The sequence below is a fragment of the Passer montanus genome, unplaced genomic scaffold, assembly GCF_014805655.1.
Source record: "Passer montanus isolate IOZ18808 unplaced genomic scaffold, ASM1480565v1 scaffold33, whole genome shotgun sequence".
In the NCBI taxonomy this organism is placed as follows: domain Eukaryota; kingdom Metazoa; phylum Chordata; class Aves; order Passeriformes; family Passeridae; genus Passer; species Passer montanus.
In genome coordinates, this window is record NW_024368041.1 from 2,149,315 (window position 1) to 2,170,237 (window position 20,923).

At 39.1% G+C, this 20,923-nt stretch overlaps 1 protein-coding gene across 2 annotated transcripts in view; it reads right to left on the minus strand.

Moving 5' to 3' along the window:
- The window catches only part of TRPS1 (transcriptional repressor GATA binding 1), a 212,614-nt gene that overhangs the window by 168,476 nt on the left and 23,215 nt on the right, over positions 1-20,923 (minus strand). For both annotated transcript variants that reach the window (XM_039715432.1, XM_039715431.1), the window contains exons 2-4: positions 5,471-5,629; positions 1,585-2,453; positions 1,380-1,439 (exon numbers count right to left, since the gene is read on the minus strand). In XM_039715432.1, the coding sequence (XP_039571366.1) occupies positions 1,380-1,439; positions 1,585-2,453; positions 5,471-5,507 (966 nt within the window). In that variant the 5' untranslated portion in view covers positions 5,508-5,629. The remainder of the gene's footprint in view (positions 1-1,379; positions 1,440-1,584; positions 2,454-5,470; positions 5,630-20,923) is intronic.

Below are 20,923 nucleotides of genomic sequence, written 5' to 3' on the forward strand. Positions count from 1 at the left end.
TCATACTATGTGCTAATTATAAATCATCATTTCACAACCTGACATTATTCACTTCTAACATCTTTTAACTACATCACATATTTGCTTTCTAATCAGAGTTTGACAGGACAGAATGTCTGACATGAGACAGTGATCTTTTAGTAAGACAGCAGTTCAAAGATTGCAGCTTTTACTTTTACTTAGTAATGACCTCAGTTTGATTTGCTGTTCCACAAAGAAATTGTAGAGTTTCTTTAAAAAGAGGAAAAGTTTAAATAATTTGAAAAGCTTCAAGTTCCTGACTTGTTTTCTGGTTTTGGTTTGTTCCTTGATGTTAGATGTCAGCCATCTTAACCTATCTGCAAAACTTCTGTCCTATAGATATAGCTTCTGCAAGCATAATTTTCACCTTTCTACCTTTTTATTTTAACATACCCTGGGAGTTTTATCTGGTGATCACTACAGTGTTTCTATGAATGCAGTCACTTGAAAATGGATGAACATTTGAGCAAGTATTGTATGCGAACTTCATTACTTTGGTTTGATTTTTCTTAAAATGCGAATTTTTGTATCATATAATAAATACTGAAATATCCTGCTGTATCTCTCAGTTCCAAAAGGCCAAAAAAATTTTTTTAAGCACCATCAATTTTTTTAAACTAATTAAATACTAGCTGATAAGAAACTACCAGAGTCCATGAAAAACTTTTGAATTCACTCTTTCATGGTAAAAATAAGATTTTTTTTTTTCCCCCCAGCAGTATGTGTAGATTTTTTCCTACTTCAACTAGATGAGAATGACTGAGGCAATAATCCTTTTCTTACAGGCTTACTAACATGAAGGACAGCATGGATTACTGTTACTTTTTGAAATGTTTTAAATATCCATTGTGTATCCTCTTTTTCTGGCACTAGACAACTTCAGAGCTGCCAAGACTTGCCATTTATTTTATCTTAATAAAGAATCAATAAGCCAAATCTTGACTCCCAGCAGCTGATAATTTAGGACTACATTTTTAATTTCCAGCTGCTGTCTTTTGTCTATCTGGTTGTTATTTTTCATTACTATTTGCTCTTTTCTTTCTGTGACAGTAAATCCTTCAGATATGATTACCAATTCAGCCGTCTGCCTGTTTGCTGAATAAGATCTCTTGCTATTGATTACCATAACAACTAAATCCTACACAGAAATGTCACTGGTCAAAAAGCCAAATACTCCTCTACTGTACAAGACACTCAGCAGACCTGCAGAAAGCCTGGCTAAAATAGACCAAAATGCTTCTAGAGGCTTAAGCAGGTTATATGAGATACAGTAATCATGTAGGTAGGGCAGGCTTTGCAAGATCTGGCTTTGCAGCTAAGGCAGCGAGCAGAAGCGGGGAGGCTGGGAGCATACAAACCTGCACATCGTAAGTCCCATTTAACAGGACAGGCCTCTGGGAATTGATGTCCTGCAGTACCCCTGAAAGCACAGTGCGGTTGACTGTCTGGCTTTGCAGCTGAGAAGGCAGCGAGCAGAAGCGGGGAGGCTGGGAGCATACAAACCTGCACATCGTAAGTCCCATTTAACAGGACAGGCCTCTGGGAATTGATGTCCTGCAGTACCCCTGAAAGCACAGTGCGGTTGACTTTCTGGAAGTCTTTGGAGTGGCTGAATTGCACCATGTTGTGGAGAGCCAAAATTTTAGTGTCGAGCTCAGCATCCTGCCTGGTGCGGTTGTGCAGTCCTAGGTGGTACTTGCGGAAGTGTTTGATGAGATCTGTGGGGTCGTTCCCGTAGTAACCGTACCCACAGATGTTGCATTTGAAGTCCTGAAGCTCTGGAGACAGAGGCGCTGTATCTGGATTATCATTTACCAGCAAATCTGCTTTTGATTTGTTCAGCCTTAAACCCCCATCTGAAGGCACTTGTGGGTTTTTTGAGGCCATGGGGACCGGGCTTGAGCCTTGGCCATCAGTTTGACCACTTTGCACTTGCACTGTTTCATCTGAAGCTTTTGGCGACATCTGATGCTCCTCATTTGTCTCCGCTGCATCTCCTGACGGGGTACAGACCACATCTTGGGTGTCATCTGCATCTGATTTTTGAGGAGACTTCAAGGGCTCACAGATTCCCCCAACAGCTGGAGATGAGAAAGCCAGCATATTTCTGTCTGTCACCTCATCATGAGGGAAGGATGGAACATTTCCTCCCTTATTGTGGCTTTCATAATTGAAGCCAGCCTTTTCACTCAGCACTGAGCTTTTCAAGTCCTTTTTAACACTGGAAGATGGCTCTTGGACATGCATGCAAAGTTCCTCCTTGTTACTTAACTCTGCCGCATCACCCTGGTCAGTGTTTTCTTGCATCTGCTCTGCGGAAAATTCTTTTTTCCTTCCAGACTCTTCACTTTCAGTACCTGTAGACTCAAGGGTCTGTACCTCACCTTCACTAGCAACGTTTCTTAGAGGGGGATTCTTTTTCCGGACCATATCTACCACAGAAAAAGAAAAAAGAAAGAAAAAAAATAGAGAGAAAAAAGAAAGAAAGAAAAAAAAAGTAAAAAAACCCTATAGAATTATTCAAGATATATAAGATATGTAACAGATTATAAACCTGACACTTATAAAAGCATTCTGAACTATATGAATACATTGAGTACATTAACTTTTCAGAAAATTTTTGTTGAACAGGTTTTTAAGCAATGCAGAAAACTTTTTAAAAATTAGCACACTGAGACTAAACTTAACTAAAAAGAGAACTGTAAAAAACCTAAAAAAACCACTTCCTTGAGAATCAGTGAATTGCAGGTTTCATTATCTTTTGGGATGATAATGGTCTGGCAGGAAGAATTTTAAATTAATGCTTCTTTTAAAATAATTTTAGAAAACTAAGGGGAAAGCTAAACTTTTGAAGTCTAATGTTCATACATAGTACATTCACAAATAAAATGGCTTTGCAAAAATAGACCTAAAAGACATAATCTTAAGAAGAACTTAAACAAGTTATTAGGAAGAAAACAGATTTAGGAGGGTAAGTACTTGAGATTTCAGAGAAAGTATTTTCCTAAGCAGGTATCAGTTTCCATATAGCAAAGTTCCCCCTCCTACTGCCCATAAACTTCAAACAGGATTACACAGATATTCTAGAGTCTGGCCACACAGTCCATTATTCATGTAATTAGTTCTATTTGCCAAACAAAGAAAAACTAACTTTATTAGGAAACCCGTTGTCAATAAAACTTTACAGGCCTGGATCCAGACATTTGACATCACTGTGTGGCTGAGCCAGGATCTGCCCTGAAAACACCTGGAATCCACATGGATCTCATCAGCCAAGCCTTTCAGTCCTCCTTGCAGACATAGCCACTACTGCTAAATCTGCAAGTACACTTCCAGGATCCATTTAAGGAAGCTGAGACAGGACAGCAATAAGGATCAGAGAGAAAGGGAGAGTCTGCCACCGATGAGTTAGCTGCTTTCTGAACAGAGGAGATTATGGAAGGACAAGCAAACACGCTATGCAGGTACTAACCAAATTCCTCATCCACTTCACTTTCCCCACTCTGTTTAAGAGAAAATACAGATATTAAACCCCCTGTTTTCTTGACTGTGTGGTTCTGGATTTGATATTCATCACCAGCTGGTTTGATCCATTTGTGTTCACATGCTAACTATGGGCAGAAGACAGATGTGCCCCAACTTTTCTATGCTCTTAATCTTTGCCAATGCTGTATACAAGGATGGATGTTTCTCTTTGCCAAATTGTGTGTGGTCTGGTGGCAGCAGCCTGCAGTACCACACATGAGATGTGAGTTACAGACTCAAGTCTGAGCCCCCATTCCCAGGCCAGCCCTGGCCCAGCCCTACAGAGGCACTGCAGATATACATTGCTCTGCCAAGAGAGGACCACCTGGCAACTCTGGGAGCAGCATTGATGTGCTCCAAATGGTGCTGTATCCAGACCTTTGAAAGCCATGGACAACCTTCTCAAAACAGTACTTTGAGAAGCAAGGCTGGAGACAGAGGTTAAAAATAAAAGAACAGGCATCTGTACATCCTCTTATTTACATCTGCTCCACATGAAAGGGCACTATATGCTCTGTTGATAAAAACAGACAACTTCTTAGGGGAAATGTTCAACTTGTGTCTTGGGCTGGATCTGTTGTCTTTGTGGTTGAGCTGATCCACAGGCAGCATGGGCTACAGCAAGGCGGCTTTCACACAGAATGCCAGCTCATGTTACAGAAATTTTGACACTCCGTGTGGTCTTAATAGGTTTCTTAAATGCCTACTGTGATTCCTTACTGTAGAAGACACGTATGCTTGGGAACCAAATGTCTTCTTAATATCAACTACACCTACCAGGAGATGTGTGAACTAAATTAGACTCATTTTTTCCTCAATAACTTCTGAACCATGAAGTCACTCAGAACTCAGAGAAAAGAAATATTTTCTGCTGTAGTAAGAGAACTATCACAATACAGACTCAGCCAACTAAAAAAACATGCAAATATATATAATTCAAGGTATAAAGATAGTTGTCAACCTTTCAGCAGTGCTACTTCTCTGTGAGACTCCATGAATGCTCTGTGAGACTCCACTAATAATATCTGTGAGTATCTCTGGTAGGTGTTCAGCTAAGTATGTATTTTTCTCCTGGTTACACGTCCCAAACCATTTTAAAAAAAAACTTCAGTTTAAATGCAATTCGTGGCAGACAACAGAGAAAGAAGTCCTCACTGCGCAGTGAAGAAAAATCAGAAATCAAGAAAGTAAACATCACAACTGTTACCTCAGTCAAAATTAAACAAGACTAAATGCAATGTTCTAAAATGTTTTTGTTACAGATATTTTTGGCAGATAAGGAAAGCTTAGAGATTTGCTATCTTCATGACAACTGACAGAAGAGAATCAGAGAAAAGGACAGAAAAAAAGCCCCTTTAAACAAAAAAAAAAGAAAAATCTAGACTCTCTACAGGCTAACTGGACAGTAGATCTAGCTACTTTAGTTCTAATTTTGCCAATACATTTGTGAGTCTGGGTTGTTAATGGAAGGGGAAGAAGGAAACCATATCTGCCTAATGGAGCTTTTTCATGCAATATTCTACATTTGGAGAAAGAAAGGAAAGAAGGAAGAAGATAACATTGACTTCCTTAAGCTGAATTTAAAAGTATTTTCCCTTCTGTTTTCTTTTAGCTTTTGAAAAATCATCTGTCATTTATTTGATATCCACACAAGGGGACGGTAAGAAAAGACACAGGGATTTTTTTTTGCTGTTGAAATTCCACCACTATCATTTTTCAGAGACGTATTATGTAAATAAAACTACATTTGCAATACTCCTAAATTGAAGAAACCATCCCTTAGCAAGTCATAAGTTAGATACAGAAAGAATATAGCCACTCTGAAATTATTATCTCTAAGACAAATAACAGATTGCACAATGTTTTATTGTGTGCCAAGAACGTTTTCGGTTAACAATTTCACTTGAAAAAATAGATCACATACTTGTAAAATCATACCCAGCATTGACTTCATAAGGCATGTGGCTTTAGAGTGCTTTTTACAATTATTAATTCTATTAGTCAACTAGCAGGCGGGCTAATGCAATTGTCTTAGAAGATGCACGGAAGACACAGAAGACATTTTGAGAGCTGATCTGTATATCTGCAAAACAAAACAAAAAAAAAAGATTTTCCTTCCTAAATTATGCATTCAAGATATGGTATTCACTTAAAAACATTATTATACCTATTGTACATTCCCATGCATCTATTACTGGAAGCTATACAAATAAGAATCTGCTGTTCTCTAATGCCCTCAAACATGAGAAATCCCATAGCTCTCTTCTCCTCAGACACACGTGCTCTTGCACACACACGCACTCACACAAAAAGACAAAAAATATCTCAGAGCTAATGTTTACCAACACAAAGTCTAAAACAACTTTAAAGTAACTGTTGAAAATGAGCTGTGGAAACAAAGTGTCTTAAAAATTCACATGCATCATCATGGGACTGGCCTAATGGCATCTAAATAACTCCATCAGTAGTTGTAAGTTAACCTCTGCTGGCTGCCTTGTGTTCCACTTCAAACAAAATTAGTGTTGTTACTCTCGTTGTCAGCAGGCAACTTCCCACATCTCTATGGTGCCACCACAACAGTAAGGGCATATGCTGGGTGCTAATAAAGATGCCAAGTGAAGAACAGCTTTGGGACCGAGCTACCTTTTCAGCGCTGAATATAGTGATCTGCCCAAAATAAAAGAATTACTAAGCCTGATGTGAATGAAAGGACTTCTCGAGCTGAGGGAATTTTGGATAAGGCCCAGGTTGCATCTATACGTACTTTCCTTCAAAAACAGTCAAGGCTACTCTATGTGGTTCATACATCTGCAATTTTCTATTCAACAGTCACTCACATCAGTTTATGCTTGGAAACAAAAACTTCTGCTAAAATCAGTTTGTAATTCAGGATAATGAATTACCATAGTGATTACTGTACTTAAAAAAAAAAAAAAAAAAGAAAAACAAATTCTCGTAATCAATAGTTTCGTAAGAGTGGTGAAGATAATGGCTAATTACCTGCTGATCACCAGCTCCCCAGCGGGTCATTGTTGTTGCTCATTACTTTTACTGAATGTGATGGCTTGTCATCAAAGCCTATTGCAACAGAATGTTGCCTGGTGCTTGTGCTGCAGGTTTAGGTCAGATCTTAGTCATACGCTCTTTTTAACAGAATAATCCATCTAGAAATATGTTTGAATTTTATGAGATGCCACTGACTAATCTTTGTACAACTAGATGCACAAGCAGACGAAGAGCAAACTGAGTCAAGGGTATATGAAGACTGTGATATTATCAGTCAATATGCTGGAGCAACAAAAAGTTAAATGAAAATACACATTTATATTCAACAGGCTCAAGTAGGACATCTTTGTTAAGGGATAGTAAAATTAATACTTTTACACTCATATATATTACACACCCACACAAAGACATATAATGCACATATGGCGCTTGAACATCAATCATTTTCCCAGAATAATGCAGCAAAAAATCATTAACTCTCAGTGTCTCAGCTTAATATATGTGTAATACTTACCTATCTCACAGGAGTGTTGCGAGGCTTAATTAATTAGTGACTGTAAAGCACTTTGTGATCCTCTAATGAAAGGTGCTATATAGCACAAAGTATTATTAAAATCATTAGGACCACAAAAAAGCCCTGTGGAATTCCAGCCTACACTGTCTGTTGGGGTTGGGAGTGATCTTATTATTAAAAGGAGACCATCAGACTAATTTTCATAATTTTTTCAAGATTTTTTCCCCCTTTGCTGTTGTGATAGCATGTTAGTAACTAAAAATTTAATCTTTATCATCTTAATAACATACACTCATGTAGTTTGTTACTGCAGGGCTAGAGAAGGGAGCAGTGCTTTTGGCATTCATCTGGCTTTCCCTTTTAAGAAAAAAAAATTGAGAGATTGAGAGACATATTTTGACACCTTCCCACACTCCACTCCAGCAGGACAGCCGATCATGCGAGATCGCAGGATGCTTGCTGTAGCTGCATGGGAAAATTATGCTGTGGTTTTAATTTCTCTCCTTTTTAGACTTCTTTCTCTTTCACAAAAAAAAAAAAAAAAAAAAAAAAAAAAAAGGAAGAAAAACAGAAAAAGAAAACACAAGGCGCAAAACAAAACCCAGTTTATTACACATAAATAGACTACAAAGACTGTCTGCTGTTCTTCATCTAAAAACCCCTAAGTGTTCAAAGTGCCGGCTTCTATCAAGCGCATGAAGTCCTAATCAATGCGGAGCCTCCTCCCTGCTCTCCTTACAACAATCGAGCATCTGTAAGGCACACGAGCTGCGGGGCCAGAGAGCTCCTGTTTTGAGACTCCGTTTCTGGGAAAGCGTCTCGGCGGCGGCCCCGTCCCTGGGGAGCCAGCCGGCACCCAGCCCTCGGCAGCCGGGCCCGCCGGGCTGGCCCAGACCTGCGCCCGGCGCAACCAGAAAGTTAACAAGCTCATTACTACAGCCCGCAATTCAAAGACCTGCCATGTTTTCTAATTTAAGTGTTTACCAAAAAAAAAAAAAAAAAAAAAAAAAAAAAAAAAAAAAAAAAAAAAATTAAAAAAAAAAAAAAAAAAAAAAAAAAAAAAAAAAAAATTAAAACCCTGTAAATAACACTGGAAATTCCAGGTGAAATTGCTGAAATTACTGAAAATTAGATGACATTACCAAATTAAAAGCTACCCCAGACTCAGACACAGCGGTAGAGGACTGGCCAAAGCTGCTGCCCCTCTACCTTGCCTTGTGGACACTTGCACAATGAAATGACAGAAAAAAGATGTACAGCTTCACATCCCCACCATCTCTGCCTGGGACACAGAGCAGGAGGCAGTCATACACGATACTTCTCTCCCACTTTTGCTCGTGGTTCTCAGAGCAAGCCTGCCAGCAAACAACCAATACATGGCCGTCCCTAACTTTTCTTTGGTGAGAAGGGAAGGAAAGAACAATCCCTTTTACGTAAGGAACCCAAGAATCAGGCCCTATACCATGGGAGGGCAGAATAAGCTTAATGACAAGCAACTGCCTCTTCAACAAGACCACCTCCTTTCTGCTTTGGCACAAGTGTCTTCACACATGACACAGGACAGAAGATGTCACAGCTCTAAGCAACTGACAAGTTAAGGAGTTTTTAATCTATACATGTTTTCCTGCAAGCCCTTAAACTGCATGTCCACTCTTTCCTGCCTGAAATTGCTAAGGTAGAACATGATTCCTCATATCAGTAAAATTAGGCAGGATCAGACATTGTAATTGGACAAACTGCATCTGTTTGATATTTTATACTTCACATGCTCCACTGAAATTATGATAGCTTCATCAATCTAAAAAAGTGCAAGAAGAAAACCATGTACTAGTAGAAGAAGAAAACATCGTATTAGTAGAACAGCATTACAGCAAAACACTGTTTTTTTTCTCCTCCTCTGCTACTCCTTTGCATTTTCAGGCTCTTCAGTTTAGCCCCTGATCACCAATTTGCTGAGGGCTGTTTGCAATTTTTTTCCCCACAAAGTCTACAACAAAGAGACAAGTGAAAAGAGCTGTGGTCTGTTCAAGCTTGCTCCTTCCCATTTACATTTACTTTCCCAACATTGATCGTTCTCAAATCTCTAAAGGTGCACTTTTGGACATCTTAAATCCTGTTCAGCTACAAAGTGCCATCACCTTCAAACAACTCTCATCAGGTAAATCTCTTATTAATTCACATTGAATTAATTCACAATGATCTTTTCTATTACCTTATGCTTCACAGCACAGCATACATCAGTAATCATCTAGCCACTGGAATAAATCTAACCTTTTCTATGGGTATAAAGCAGACACTTGGTCATTTCAAAAGAGTTTAGGAGCGGCATTTCAAAATAGATTGTTTAAGCCCACTTCCAGACACTTATTTCATTTTAAGCTCACTCCTGGGGTAATCACACAGACACTTTCAGGAGAAACTGAAGTCAAAAGGTGATGTGTCTAAAGAGGTGACATGAAGGAGAATTGTATTCTACCTTACAACCAAAATGAAGAGTCCTAAAACTGTTTTTATTTACAAGTCCCTGAGCACAGCAGGTTGCTGCTCTGCATTTCTTACTGGCCTGCAGCAGCGAGCTTGTTCCTACCCGCCATCCATCTAGGATGGGAGAGCCCCAACAAGGGAAGATTCACTTTGCCCTCATTTCCAATCAAGTACCTAAAAGCACTCGGTACACATGACAACTAATTAAAACTCAACAAAGCTTGTGAAACAGGAAAGCTGACATCACTGCCATTTTATGGATAAATACAATTACCTACAGAGAAATAAAAAGTTCAAAGTGTTCAAGGGGACGTGCAGGCAGAGGCCTTGGCTAGTGGCTGAACCTGGGTTCTCTAGATGTCCAGGTCCATACCCCTCTCCTGTATGTATTTCAGTAAAGAAAGCATCACCCTAGCAGTTGGCAAAAGGCCAAAATCCTGTAATTTAATAAGGTACAGAAGGAGCATCTCATGCAAAAATCTAAGTGCTGCAATTTATCATGACAGTTATGGGATAAGCTGACATTTTATTTGTATGTAAATTAGTCTCCAAAACAGCATTAAAAGGCCGCACTTTCAGAGAATATTATGCCTTTGCTTCTCTGTTCTGCATTTATCTAAACTCAACTTTGTATATTAAAAGTAGTTTAATTTTTATGTATTGATGCTGCTTTGCATGCTCCCCAATCTACTGTTATTGCACCACGGAGAGAATCCAGCCTGATTTGCTTACTGCAATAAAGTAACTGACTTCTGCCAGGACTGACACCTCCTATGAGAGCCCTGCCTGCCATCCTCTCCAAATCTTCTGGTTATTCTATTAATTATCTGTCATTACACTTCATAGGATGCAGAACATTCCCTATCAAATGAAACTAGAGGTCCATTTAGTCTGGTGTTCTCTTTTGGAGATACCAGATCCTTCAAAGAAAGTTCAACTGGCTTTGGATAGAATCACTGACTTCTATGAAAAATAAATTGTTCCTAATCCTCAATGCTTAAGACAGCAGCTTACTTTCTAAAGAGTAAGAGGGTTTGTAGGCCTTGATTATCTCTCAAAATTTTACTATTTGTTTTTAAAGAAGTCTTATATATCCTCAAGTCCAATAAAAGTGACCAGTATCTATGCAATGATTCTGGTATCAGTGACATCTCACTCAAAAAGGAAATATTTTAAGTGTTTAGAGTTTGCTTTTTGCCAATGGAGTAGAGTTTTCCCTCAGTCTTGTACTAGCAAGAATCAAAGACCCCCTGGGCTGTGGGCACATCTATCACATCCCCACTGTTCATCCTGTCTTTAGGGCAAACAACCACTGTCTTGCCAAACTCTTCTAGTAGGTGTGGCAATCTCATATGTTTCAATTTCTTTTCAGCCTGAGTAAACTCAGTGTTCTCTGTAATCCAAATATCCTTTGAAGACAATGGGAGTTTAGGGTTTGCAAATGACTCAGAACTGAATCTGAGTTGAGTGTACTGGCAGAGGCAAGCACAGTGCTACCTTCAGATGAAGAGTGAGGAAAGAAGGTGACCTCCTGGCTCCTAGGCAAGAGCAATCAGGTATGGGTACAAGAAATGACTCATTTGTTCTTTTGCATTAAGAATACAATGGACTGATCCTATTTCCCTTGAAGGTAATGGCAAAAGCCCCACTGACTGAGAAGCAATTCTGAGATGTGCTGTTCCTTTCTGCCAGGTGAGGTCTGTGATATGAGAGGAAGGCATCACAGTTCTCTTGCCCAAAACCTCAGTCAAATGGAACCATAAATTACTTGGGAGAAGAGGAAAAGATGCAAGGGAGATAGAGGATGGTTTTGGCTAGCATTCCAAAAAAGCTCAAATGATTTTGTTTCCAACTAGAGGCAAAATCCTTCCATTTGAAACGGGATTGAAATTTCAGAAACTGGGAAGGAGGCAGAAGTCTACAGCCTAGACCTAAAAGAGTAATATTAAATCATCACCGGAGAGGGCATTATTGTAGTACTTTTCCAGCCAGACCAGAATCAGGATGAACATGAGTTTGCAAAACTGTCCTTAATTTTTTTTTTTTCTTTTTAAAAAAATTTGGCAAGAGTTTCCAGACACAAGTTACATAGGTAAGAGAGGGCAACCAAGGGCAACCGGAGTTGAGCCCACATACATCAAAGCAGACTCAGGCTTTGGGTACCTATCCAAACTGAGCCTTCAAAGGTTCTGATGTTGCCCTATTGTTTAGCTTGAATCTTGTCGAAGCTTGTTCAGGAGAACCCACATTCAGAAGTATGGAAGAAGGGAAAAAGAACACACATTTTCCAAACTGTGATTGCAAAACAAAACAAAAAAATGTAAATCTACCTGCTGCAGGGTAATACTGGTAAGCGTGGCTAGCTATTGTTGCTCCATGCTTTTCAATTTCCATATATTAGCATTCATTGCCGACAATATTAAATCCAAAGTTATTTGGATGCTTTGATCAGCAAATTGAACCTTGAGTCTATATATGATGCACCTATATTCACATGAAGTTTACAAAACTATTATATTTCCCTATTTTAACTTTTTTCCCTCCACATGGCTGTGAGTTTCCATATATCCCACAGCCATACATTCCAAACACAGACTATTTTATTTAGTAATTTATTCAAGAATTTAGATAAAAAGAAAAGCAATGGAAATTGTTTGGCAATCTCTATATAAACAGCTCCTATACATTTGGGTTGAATCATCCAGCAATCACTCATCTTGACATGCCTGTGACAGATAAAACTTTCATCACCAATATGCCTTCTTGACTTAGAGATCAGGATACAGGGGATCCATATTACAAAATCTCTTTTACTGTTTATAGCTATCACAAAAATTAAAATCACATTAAACATAAGCAAGTCAGAATTCTGGCACTGTTTTTCCACTCAGCACAAATAACCCCACTCTCCATTGTGAATGGGGGAGAAACAACAGCAGTGGCAACCACAACAAAAGACTGGATTGTGTGTTCCCTACACAAAACAGAAAGCTGTGCCTATTCAAGAAACCTTGGCCATTTGTCAGAAATTACAGAACTGATGTTGGAGCCCAATATTAGCTCCAGCCAAAGCAGTGGTGAATTACCTTGCCATTTGAATCATCCCTATTAACAAGGAAAGACTCTTGCAGTACATATCAAATGATCCTCACGCAGACTGAGAAACAGCCACTTTCTTAAAAAAACCCAAAGTAAAATACATTAAAAAAAGACCAAAGTGAATGCAAATGGATTCACTCTGAGTGGTTTGTGTATTATTTGTCCTTTTTATCTCTTATTTTTCTTTTGAAGCTAAGAAATGAAGTGAAATGCTGATGAGAAAGCTAGTCTTACAGCGCTTTCACTCTAATAATTTGTTATGAAACGGCTTTAAAAAAGTAGCATTTTTGGGAAAGTCGTAAGAATTGAGTACACACATTCGCTGAGGAGCATGATCTCTGTTTTACCCATTTCAGTTCTGGTCAGAAAAGGGGGAAGGAGGGTGCAGAATAAGAAGACTCCTTGATACTCTGCGTTATGTGGCTTTGCAGCAGCTTTGTGAGTCCTGGCAATCCTTTAAAACTGGCAAGGGATGCCAGCGCCAGCCTGCTGACTGCTGGATGAATATATATAGTGCAAATAATGCTGTTCTTGAATCAGTTTTTCCCAAACTCCCACATAAACTTTCCATGGGAAAATCTCATAATGCCTGCATAAGTGATTTTATGAATCTAGCTTTCAGCTTTTGATAGAAGATTTCTTACACTACTGGCTTTGATTCTTTATTGCACAAAGGGGTGGTGCCAAAAGCCCTCACATTAGCCTGGACCATGCAGACATCAGAAATTTAATTTAAACATCAGTAATCTGCCAGGATCATAAAACACATACAAAAAAAGATTTAATTTTTTTTTCCCCTAGTAGGTAAATATGTAATTTCAGAAACACGAGTACAGCATAGGTGGCAGAATCTGCACGCAGCAACATATAGACAGAAACTAAAACTACCAATGAGAGTAGAAATCTTCAGTCTGCAGAGACGAACAGAAGCAAACAGTTGTTTTGCTCCTATTGAAGATATATTTTGAAATAAGTTGGGCACTATATTTATTTTTCAGAAATAATGCACCTGAATGTTCCTTAAATATATATATATATCACTACCTATCTAAAGGTTACAGAGAGGTACAACCACAGATTACACTAATATTTCCAGTCTCAAAAATCCCATGTACGCAAGCAAGTCTTACCACATTGTTCCTGTCTTCCTCCTCAGAGTAGCCTTCATACCACCTCAATTTCCAATTCAGTACCTCACTAGTTTTAAGAAATATCCAGCAATGATGTTGAGCTGATTTGTTGCACTGGGATGCATCCCACAAAAAGTGAAAGCTTTTGCCATATTTTCACTTAAAGAAAGCAACTATTAAAGCAACTTCTGGGTTCACTGGCATTTTGAAATCTAAAAAAAGTCCCAAAACTACTTGCAGAGGCTACAACAGTACCTTCTTTGAAGTAATGTTGCAACTTGTGCAAAGGAATTTGGGATGTACCTGAGATCTGAAGGTGCGGGCTACAAATTAACACAGCCAATTAGGTGGAGAAGCTGAGAGTCCAACACGGATGGGGTGAGATAACCACAACTCATAAATAAAAGGACTGCCAAATGTGAGCCCAGTTGGCTGAGCACAGATCATGTCATTCTGCTCATCTAGCTGCTGCTCATCAATAATCTGTTGCTGTTTGCTCTCCCCATGACAATCAATCCAAGTTAGGGCTGCTTCTAATTTTCCTGTCTATGAATAGCTGCAGAACATCCACAACTGCTTTTTCAAACAACTCAAGAAATAAATGTTTCATCCACATATCAGTGTGCAAATTCTTCCCAAAATGGGACTAGTCAAGAGTAAATAATTACTCCTGCAACAGTTTCATCTGATAAACAAGACATAAGGCTGCAAAAGTGATCTTTGTACCATTAACATTCAGGAGAGAATCCAACTTCTAAAATTACTTAACTAACTGATACAGGACCCCAAAACTGTGACAATTCTGTAGAGAAGGTTTCACAATAGATGTAGTCATTTTTTAGGGATTAGTATTAGCTATAAATTTCTTACCCCCTGAAATCTGGTACAACCGGATTTATACAGCAAAGATGCCTTCCTTTGAAGAAGACAGAGATGAAATCACAGCCAATTAAATTTAAGCATCTCTTAAACAATTCTTTTGTTAAGCAGTATGTATTGAAAGAATAAGAATACATGAGAGAAATTAGAAATTATCTTCATAATTTGGCCGTGGCTTCTCTTCTTGTGAGTAATGAGAACAGCCCAAGATCACAGATAAAAACCTTAATGTCAGAAGACATTCGTACAACCATTGTATGTAGACAACAAGACGAGCATATATATACATATATGACCTAAAAAACAGAGACTGCAGTAAACCAATGTATTTGTAAAGTACATGAAGTACTTGGAACTTCTCCAGCATCAAAATCTACTGATTAAACCAAACATAGACTCAAGTCTCTCTTTTAAAAAAAATAACCTTGTTATAATTGAATCCCGTATCACCCTGATAGGCCTTGGCCCACTAATAGAAAAATAATTCTCTTTATGACTCCCAGATCTAAAGAATCAATTTGATTTCCCAGCCTATTACACCCTAAGTTGTTGAAGCTCTGGATCTCCTTTGAGTATGAAACACAGATACCCAACAGCTCCGCTCCCAGCGCTCACGCTTCATCCGCCCACAGCGGAATCCACAGCAGTTGCCATTTTGCCTGCTCACAAGATGGCACGCTTGTCTCACTCCAGCTGCACAAATAAGTCTGCACTGCACTCGCAGCATCGAGGATAATTAAAGGTTAGGCACGGAGGTGGCAGGAACACGCTCCCACAGCGGCAAGGCTCCGGCGGGGCTATAGGTCTGTCTGCCTGGGCTGGGGTGCCTGAAACACCACGAGGGCACTGACCTGCTGCTTCTCGCTTCCCAAACTCCGATGTGGGAAACAGTGGGAGCTGGAAGCTGCAAACCCCAGAGGAAAAAAACGTGGCTCCTTAAGCTCAAATTGAACTTTATCTGCGTAGAACTCTACTGGCCTCTGAGCTAAAGGGAACCCGACTAATTCATGAGTACACTGTAATCTGGGCAACAAACACACACTTGATTAGACTCTAAAATTACTGAAAATTACCATCTCCCTTGCGTCTTTCTAACAGCTTGACATATCAATGCCTAATGTCTCATTATGTTTCAATTTGAATCACGACTGTAAATCACTGGAAATACACAAAAAGAATGAGATGTCAGATTTGGGTGAAAAAATGAGGATGCAGGAGAGACTGGACATTAGAAACTTTATGAAAATAATAAAACCAGCAACAGAAACAATAAACTACTCCTCTCCTAAAAACTGAGAAATGGCAAGTCCACTGGAGGTAGTGGACTCATCAGAGGTAGAGTTAAAATTTGCTCAGATTTAAAGAAATGTCCTTTTTTCTTTTTTTCCTTTCTTTAAAGACCTATGTGGGTAATAGGAACAATAGGAACACAGGAATATCATAACTGTTGATTTCACTCATATTCACTATAAAAGATCTAGCAAAACAGAAAAGATACTACTATTTATTTCAACTGCAGAAAGAGGGCATAAAGTCAGGGACTTTTTTTTACATGGCAGGTAACAACACATATTTAATTATCCACACAGGCCCTTCAAGTTAACCTGTGTCCTTTATACAGGTAACCAGCTGCCAATAATTTTCTGCAGATCCTGCATTTTGCTCTGAATTTACAACATCACAAGAAAATTTGATCTTTGAACCCATCAAAAATTAAATTCACCTTAGGCTGTACTGGAATTGGCATGTGACCACTGTAACTAGGGTTCAAGAAGTGAGAAAGTGTCAATGGTTTAGGCATCAAGATGAGCAAAAAGGAAGACCATGTGCAGGCTCACACCCCCATAGCAATGCTGTGCAAGCTGGAAACAGTGAAGCCACATGAAAGTATCAGACATTTCTCATTGCCAGTTAAACTGCTTCCTGTAATTATAAATATACAAAGGTTAAAGTAAGAAAATTATTGCAATGCACAGATAGAAAATGAATTCTCAAATACTCAAAGGATTCATCAACAACAGTCTATCAGCATAAGATACTGTGGCAACAGTCAGCATTTCTGAAGCAGACAGCCTGGCACTTTATTTGCTTTGCTACATGAGAAAAATCCAGCATCAGATCGTGGGTGCATCCCAACTGTGGGATACTCTTCTGCAGCTCCCAGCTCCAAATGCTCACTCTGGCAACATCCCGACTGCACGTCAGAAAATCTGGTTTGGCACCATTTTCCTAAGCATTTTGGACTCCATCAGTAGAAACTCAAGTGAACAGACAAAACGCAACATGCGCCATCCAGCAGATTAGAATTGCAGAGTCTGGTCTGCAGGAGAGAATCAGCAACTGCTCAGCACTGGCTTATGCTTCCTACAAACCCTCCACCTTTCAGCAATACTGAAGGGACTCTTTCTGTTCTAGTTTATAAAGCCATTTTTTATTTTCTTTTTTTTTTCCTCCTTAAGTGGAAAAGTAGATAATTAAAATAAGAGAGGCAGACCTATGGTTTGGCAAGTGAACATGGTCTCATAATTTCCTTTGTGTCCATAGAAAATCAACATTATACACTAATCACTCCCACTCCTAAACAGCCATATCACAGCTATGTTTACACTGTTTTTGTAACACTCATCAAGAAGTGAGCCTGGTCTTGAGGCCAAATAACAAAGCGGAGACTGAAACTCTTCTACTATTCTTAAGTCACTTCCTTCCATTTGAACTAGTCCATCAGGGTCTAAAAGTCTCATTTCAAACAGCTGCATCACAGATGAGATAACAAGACAAATACTCAAGTGTTTATACAGAAAAAACTAAGAAAACTGAATGATAACAAAAGTTTTATGATACCTTCAATCTAGAGAAGTACAGATATACAGAAAACTACTGAAATTTGTAATGAAAGTGGGAATGAAAACTAATAGGGAAGAGTGCAAGCTCTGTGAGATAACAATCCCTCACACTTTATTAACAGTGATTGAAGAAGGAAAAAAATAAAACAACACAGTAGTAGACAACAAATACAAACCACTCCAAGTCACACTTTAAAAGGTGTTATGTCCCAGGCAAAAATTTGAGCATAAACAGGTATGTAACAATGTCACAGTTGATACTGCATTAAGGAAACCATGTTAAAACGTTCAAGAAAGATTCATTTTAATGAAAATTAATGATGATGTGGAAGACGTGGCTCTTCCCTTTATGAACATCTGAAGTGAAGCTCATTTAGACTAGAAACACAATTGCTAGCAGCAGGTAAACATTAGGGAGGGAAAAGCTTAGGATCCAGTTGGCATAAGAACAAATAGACTAGCCATGATTAACTTTGGGCTGAAAATGAGACGGAAGGGTTTTAACTGACAAAGCAGTGAGGCTATGAAACATCCTTCCACCAGACGCTGTCAAGGCAAAAAAACTCTACCTAATTTTAGGATAAAGGTGGGTCACTTCATAAAAAGGATTACATACTGTGGTTGTTGTTCAAAGAGCTACCCATTGCTCACAATTCCCACAGAACTTCAGGACAACATACCCAAACACATCTTTCAGGGTATACACAGCCTTACCACTATTCCTTAAGAATGTTCATGCCAAGGGCACTGTTTCCTCAAAAGCAGTTGGGGTGAAAGCTACTCCTTCTCTCTATCATTTTTGTTTATATATTTTTATTTTCATAGTGACCTTCTGCATTCCCTTTAAGGCCAATAGCTTTAAAAACACACTATCTTCTGCATTCAAACTAAATACAAGATATTTAGTAAGATATACTTACTTGGGCAGCAGGAATTAACTGTACCATTATAAACCTTTTGTGAAAAAAGCCATCCTTTCTATCTGCTGTCTTACCAGTCATTTGTATGGCTGACTGTGCCATGTATCAAGCAGGCATTGTACATTCTTTTTGTATTTTGAAGGCAGTGTAGTAATTAAAAATGCAATGAGAAGGCAATTCTCAAGCCCTCTACATAGGTTTCACAAAAGACACACCCAGAGCTGCCAACACTGATTTGCCAGAAGAAACGAACAGAGCTACATTTTAAAGTGGGGAAAAAATACGGGTAAAGTTATTTTCAGTAAATTAGGCACGAAGTCTGAGTAGGACAGCAGTCTACAGATAGTATCTGTAGAGATCTGATGGAGACTGATAGATCAAGTTCAGGCATTTTAAGACTACACCTTGTTGGTTATAAAAAAAACCTTTTTTTTTTTTTTGTGACACAAAACATTAAATGTTACAGTTATAGTAACATGGTACTGTAGCATGTTACAGCTTTCAACTGAACTTAATCTCTTTGGATGAAACTAAACAGGTAATGGGTGATACCTGCTGCTCTCTCTACTGAAGAAAATAAACTTTTTGCTCCAATGCAATGGGGCAAGAATACTACCTGTCCCTGCTCCTTCCTGAAATTACCACATCTCCATAGCCTGTTGCAACACCCCTGGTCTCACATAATCCACAATGCCAAAACCAAGATGGCTACTCAGAGAAGTCTGATGTGGTCAAACTGACCAATGCAACTCTTAGAATTCCTAAAAAGGTTTTTATGGGGTTCATTTGGGCCTGACTAACCTTCACATATTATTTTGGTTTAGCTGTGTAAATACCAGGCCATTTGTTTCAAGTTTCTTCTTTTTCTACACTAGCACAATATATTACTATTGCTTTTTTTCTTTCTGCTGCACTGAAATGCATTTAAACATGTACTTATTTATTTGTTTGTTTGTTTGTAGTACATACTGTCTGCTAGAACCAAGGGTCTTGGATAATCATTGATTTGGCAGTCCCTTCCAGCATCTTGTTTTTGCCTGGCATAATACATGACAGTCTTTTTGCCCTTTACATACAGTGATGGTTTTGCTTCTGCTTGTGACAAAATGCAAATACTTAAAATTTCCACCACTAAGCACACAGAGGAGATGTTAACCCTGACAAAGTTCAGAGGAAAATTTGGTTACATTTCTCATCAGGAGCAGAGCTGTCACTGAGTCAAGGGCAGGGTGACACAGGCAGATCCAGGATCCAGAATCCAAATGTGCAATTTTATGATGGGCTTAAGCCCTACTGGACCTGAAGGGACGCTGCCCAGCCCTTCACCACTGACTGCAGGCCCTGCCCTCTCCCTGCACCCACACTGGCCAAAAATGCCCTGCCAGGGCTGGCAGGGGGCCAGACAGACTGTGCCTTTCGGAGGCAACTCAGGCTTGGATTAAAGGAGCTCCCATCTCCTTCTCTGCCTTTGCAAACTCAACCAGCACTGGAACCAGCACTAGGAACAAGCCAGGAAAGGGTCACACACACCTGAAAAACCTCCAAACCAAAGCAGTACCTGCTCTTCATCCAGAAGGACAACAGGGCAGGTGACCATACTATAGGTCCTGGGGCAGGTGCGACATTCCTGGCCTGGCTGATGGCTTCTGCACACTTGCAGCCGACTTTGTCAGCACACAGGGAACAAAAAGCCACTCCTGACAGAGCAGGGGAACAAAAATAAGCCAGGCCTTGAAGGAACTATTAAACTGTCTTTTTCGAAGAAGAGAAGGGGAAAAGAATATTTCAGGAGAAAATAATCTTTACGTGGCAGGAAATATAAGTGCTGTGTTCAGAAAAGTAAAATCATTATTGCAAGCAAACTGATTCATTAAGATACATGCAGAGGAGGATTATAATGCCTTCCTTGTCATTAAAATGCTTTGAAACTATAGTTCTGTCAGCTTCGCTAATGATACTCTGATTTTATATTATACACCAGAAGCTATGCTCTAGCTAGAACTTGGTGCACTGTGTTACATAGGAGATCACATTAGAAAAGCAGTTATTAGTTCACATTGACTATAAACATGTTTAAAATGCGCAAAAGAACAACCATACCATACAGGAACCAGATGGAAGGGGGATGAACTGGTCCAGACAAAGAGGTAAATTCCCCTTCCACACAGGAACCTCCTGTAAGGAGGTAAGTAAGAATCCTATCTTTGGCATATTTTTCTACCAAATAAAAAGACTGCTTGAATGCTGGAAGTCTAATCAATTTTTAGTTTCCTTATGTCCACATATGAATGCTAAAGAAGACCACTATGAGAAATAAACTATCCATTTATATTTACCTTTTTACCTGGTAGAAAGGAGTTTTATTTCAGTGAAATTAAGGTCTGGCATATTTTGATGACTTTATGTAAGCCCTTATTAAATGTAGCAAAATTCAGGCTCCAAAACCCAGTGGAATTGGCACAATCAAATTTCTATGTGATTTATCAGCTTCACTGTCACGGC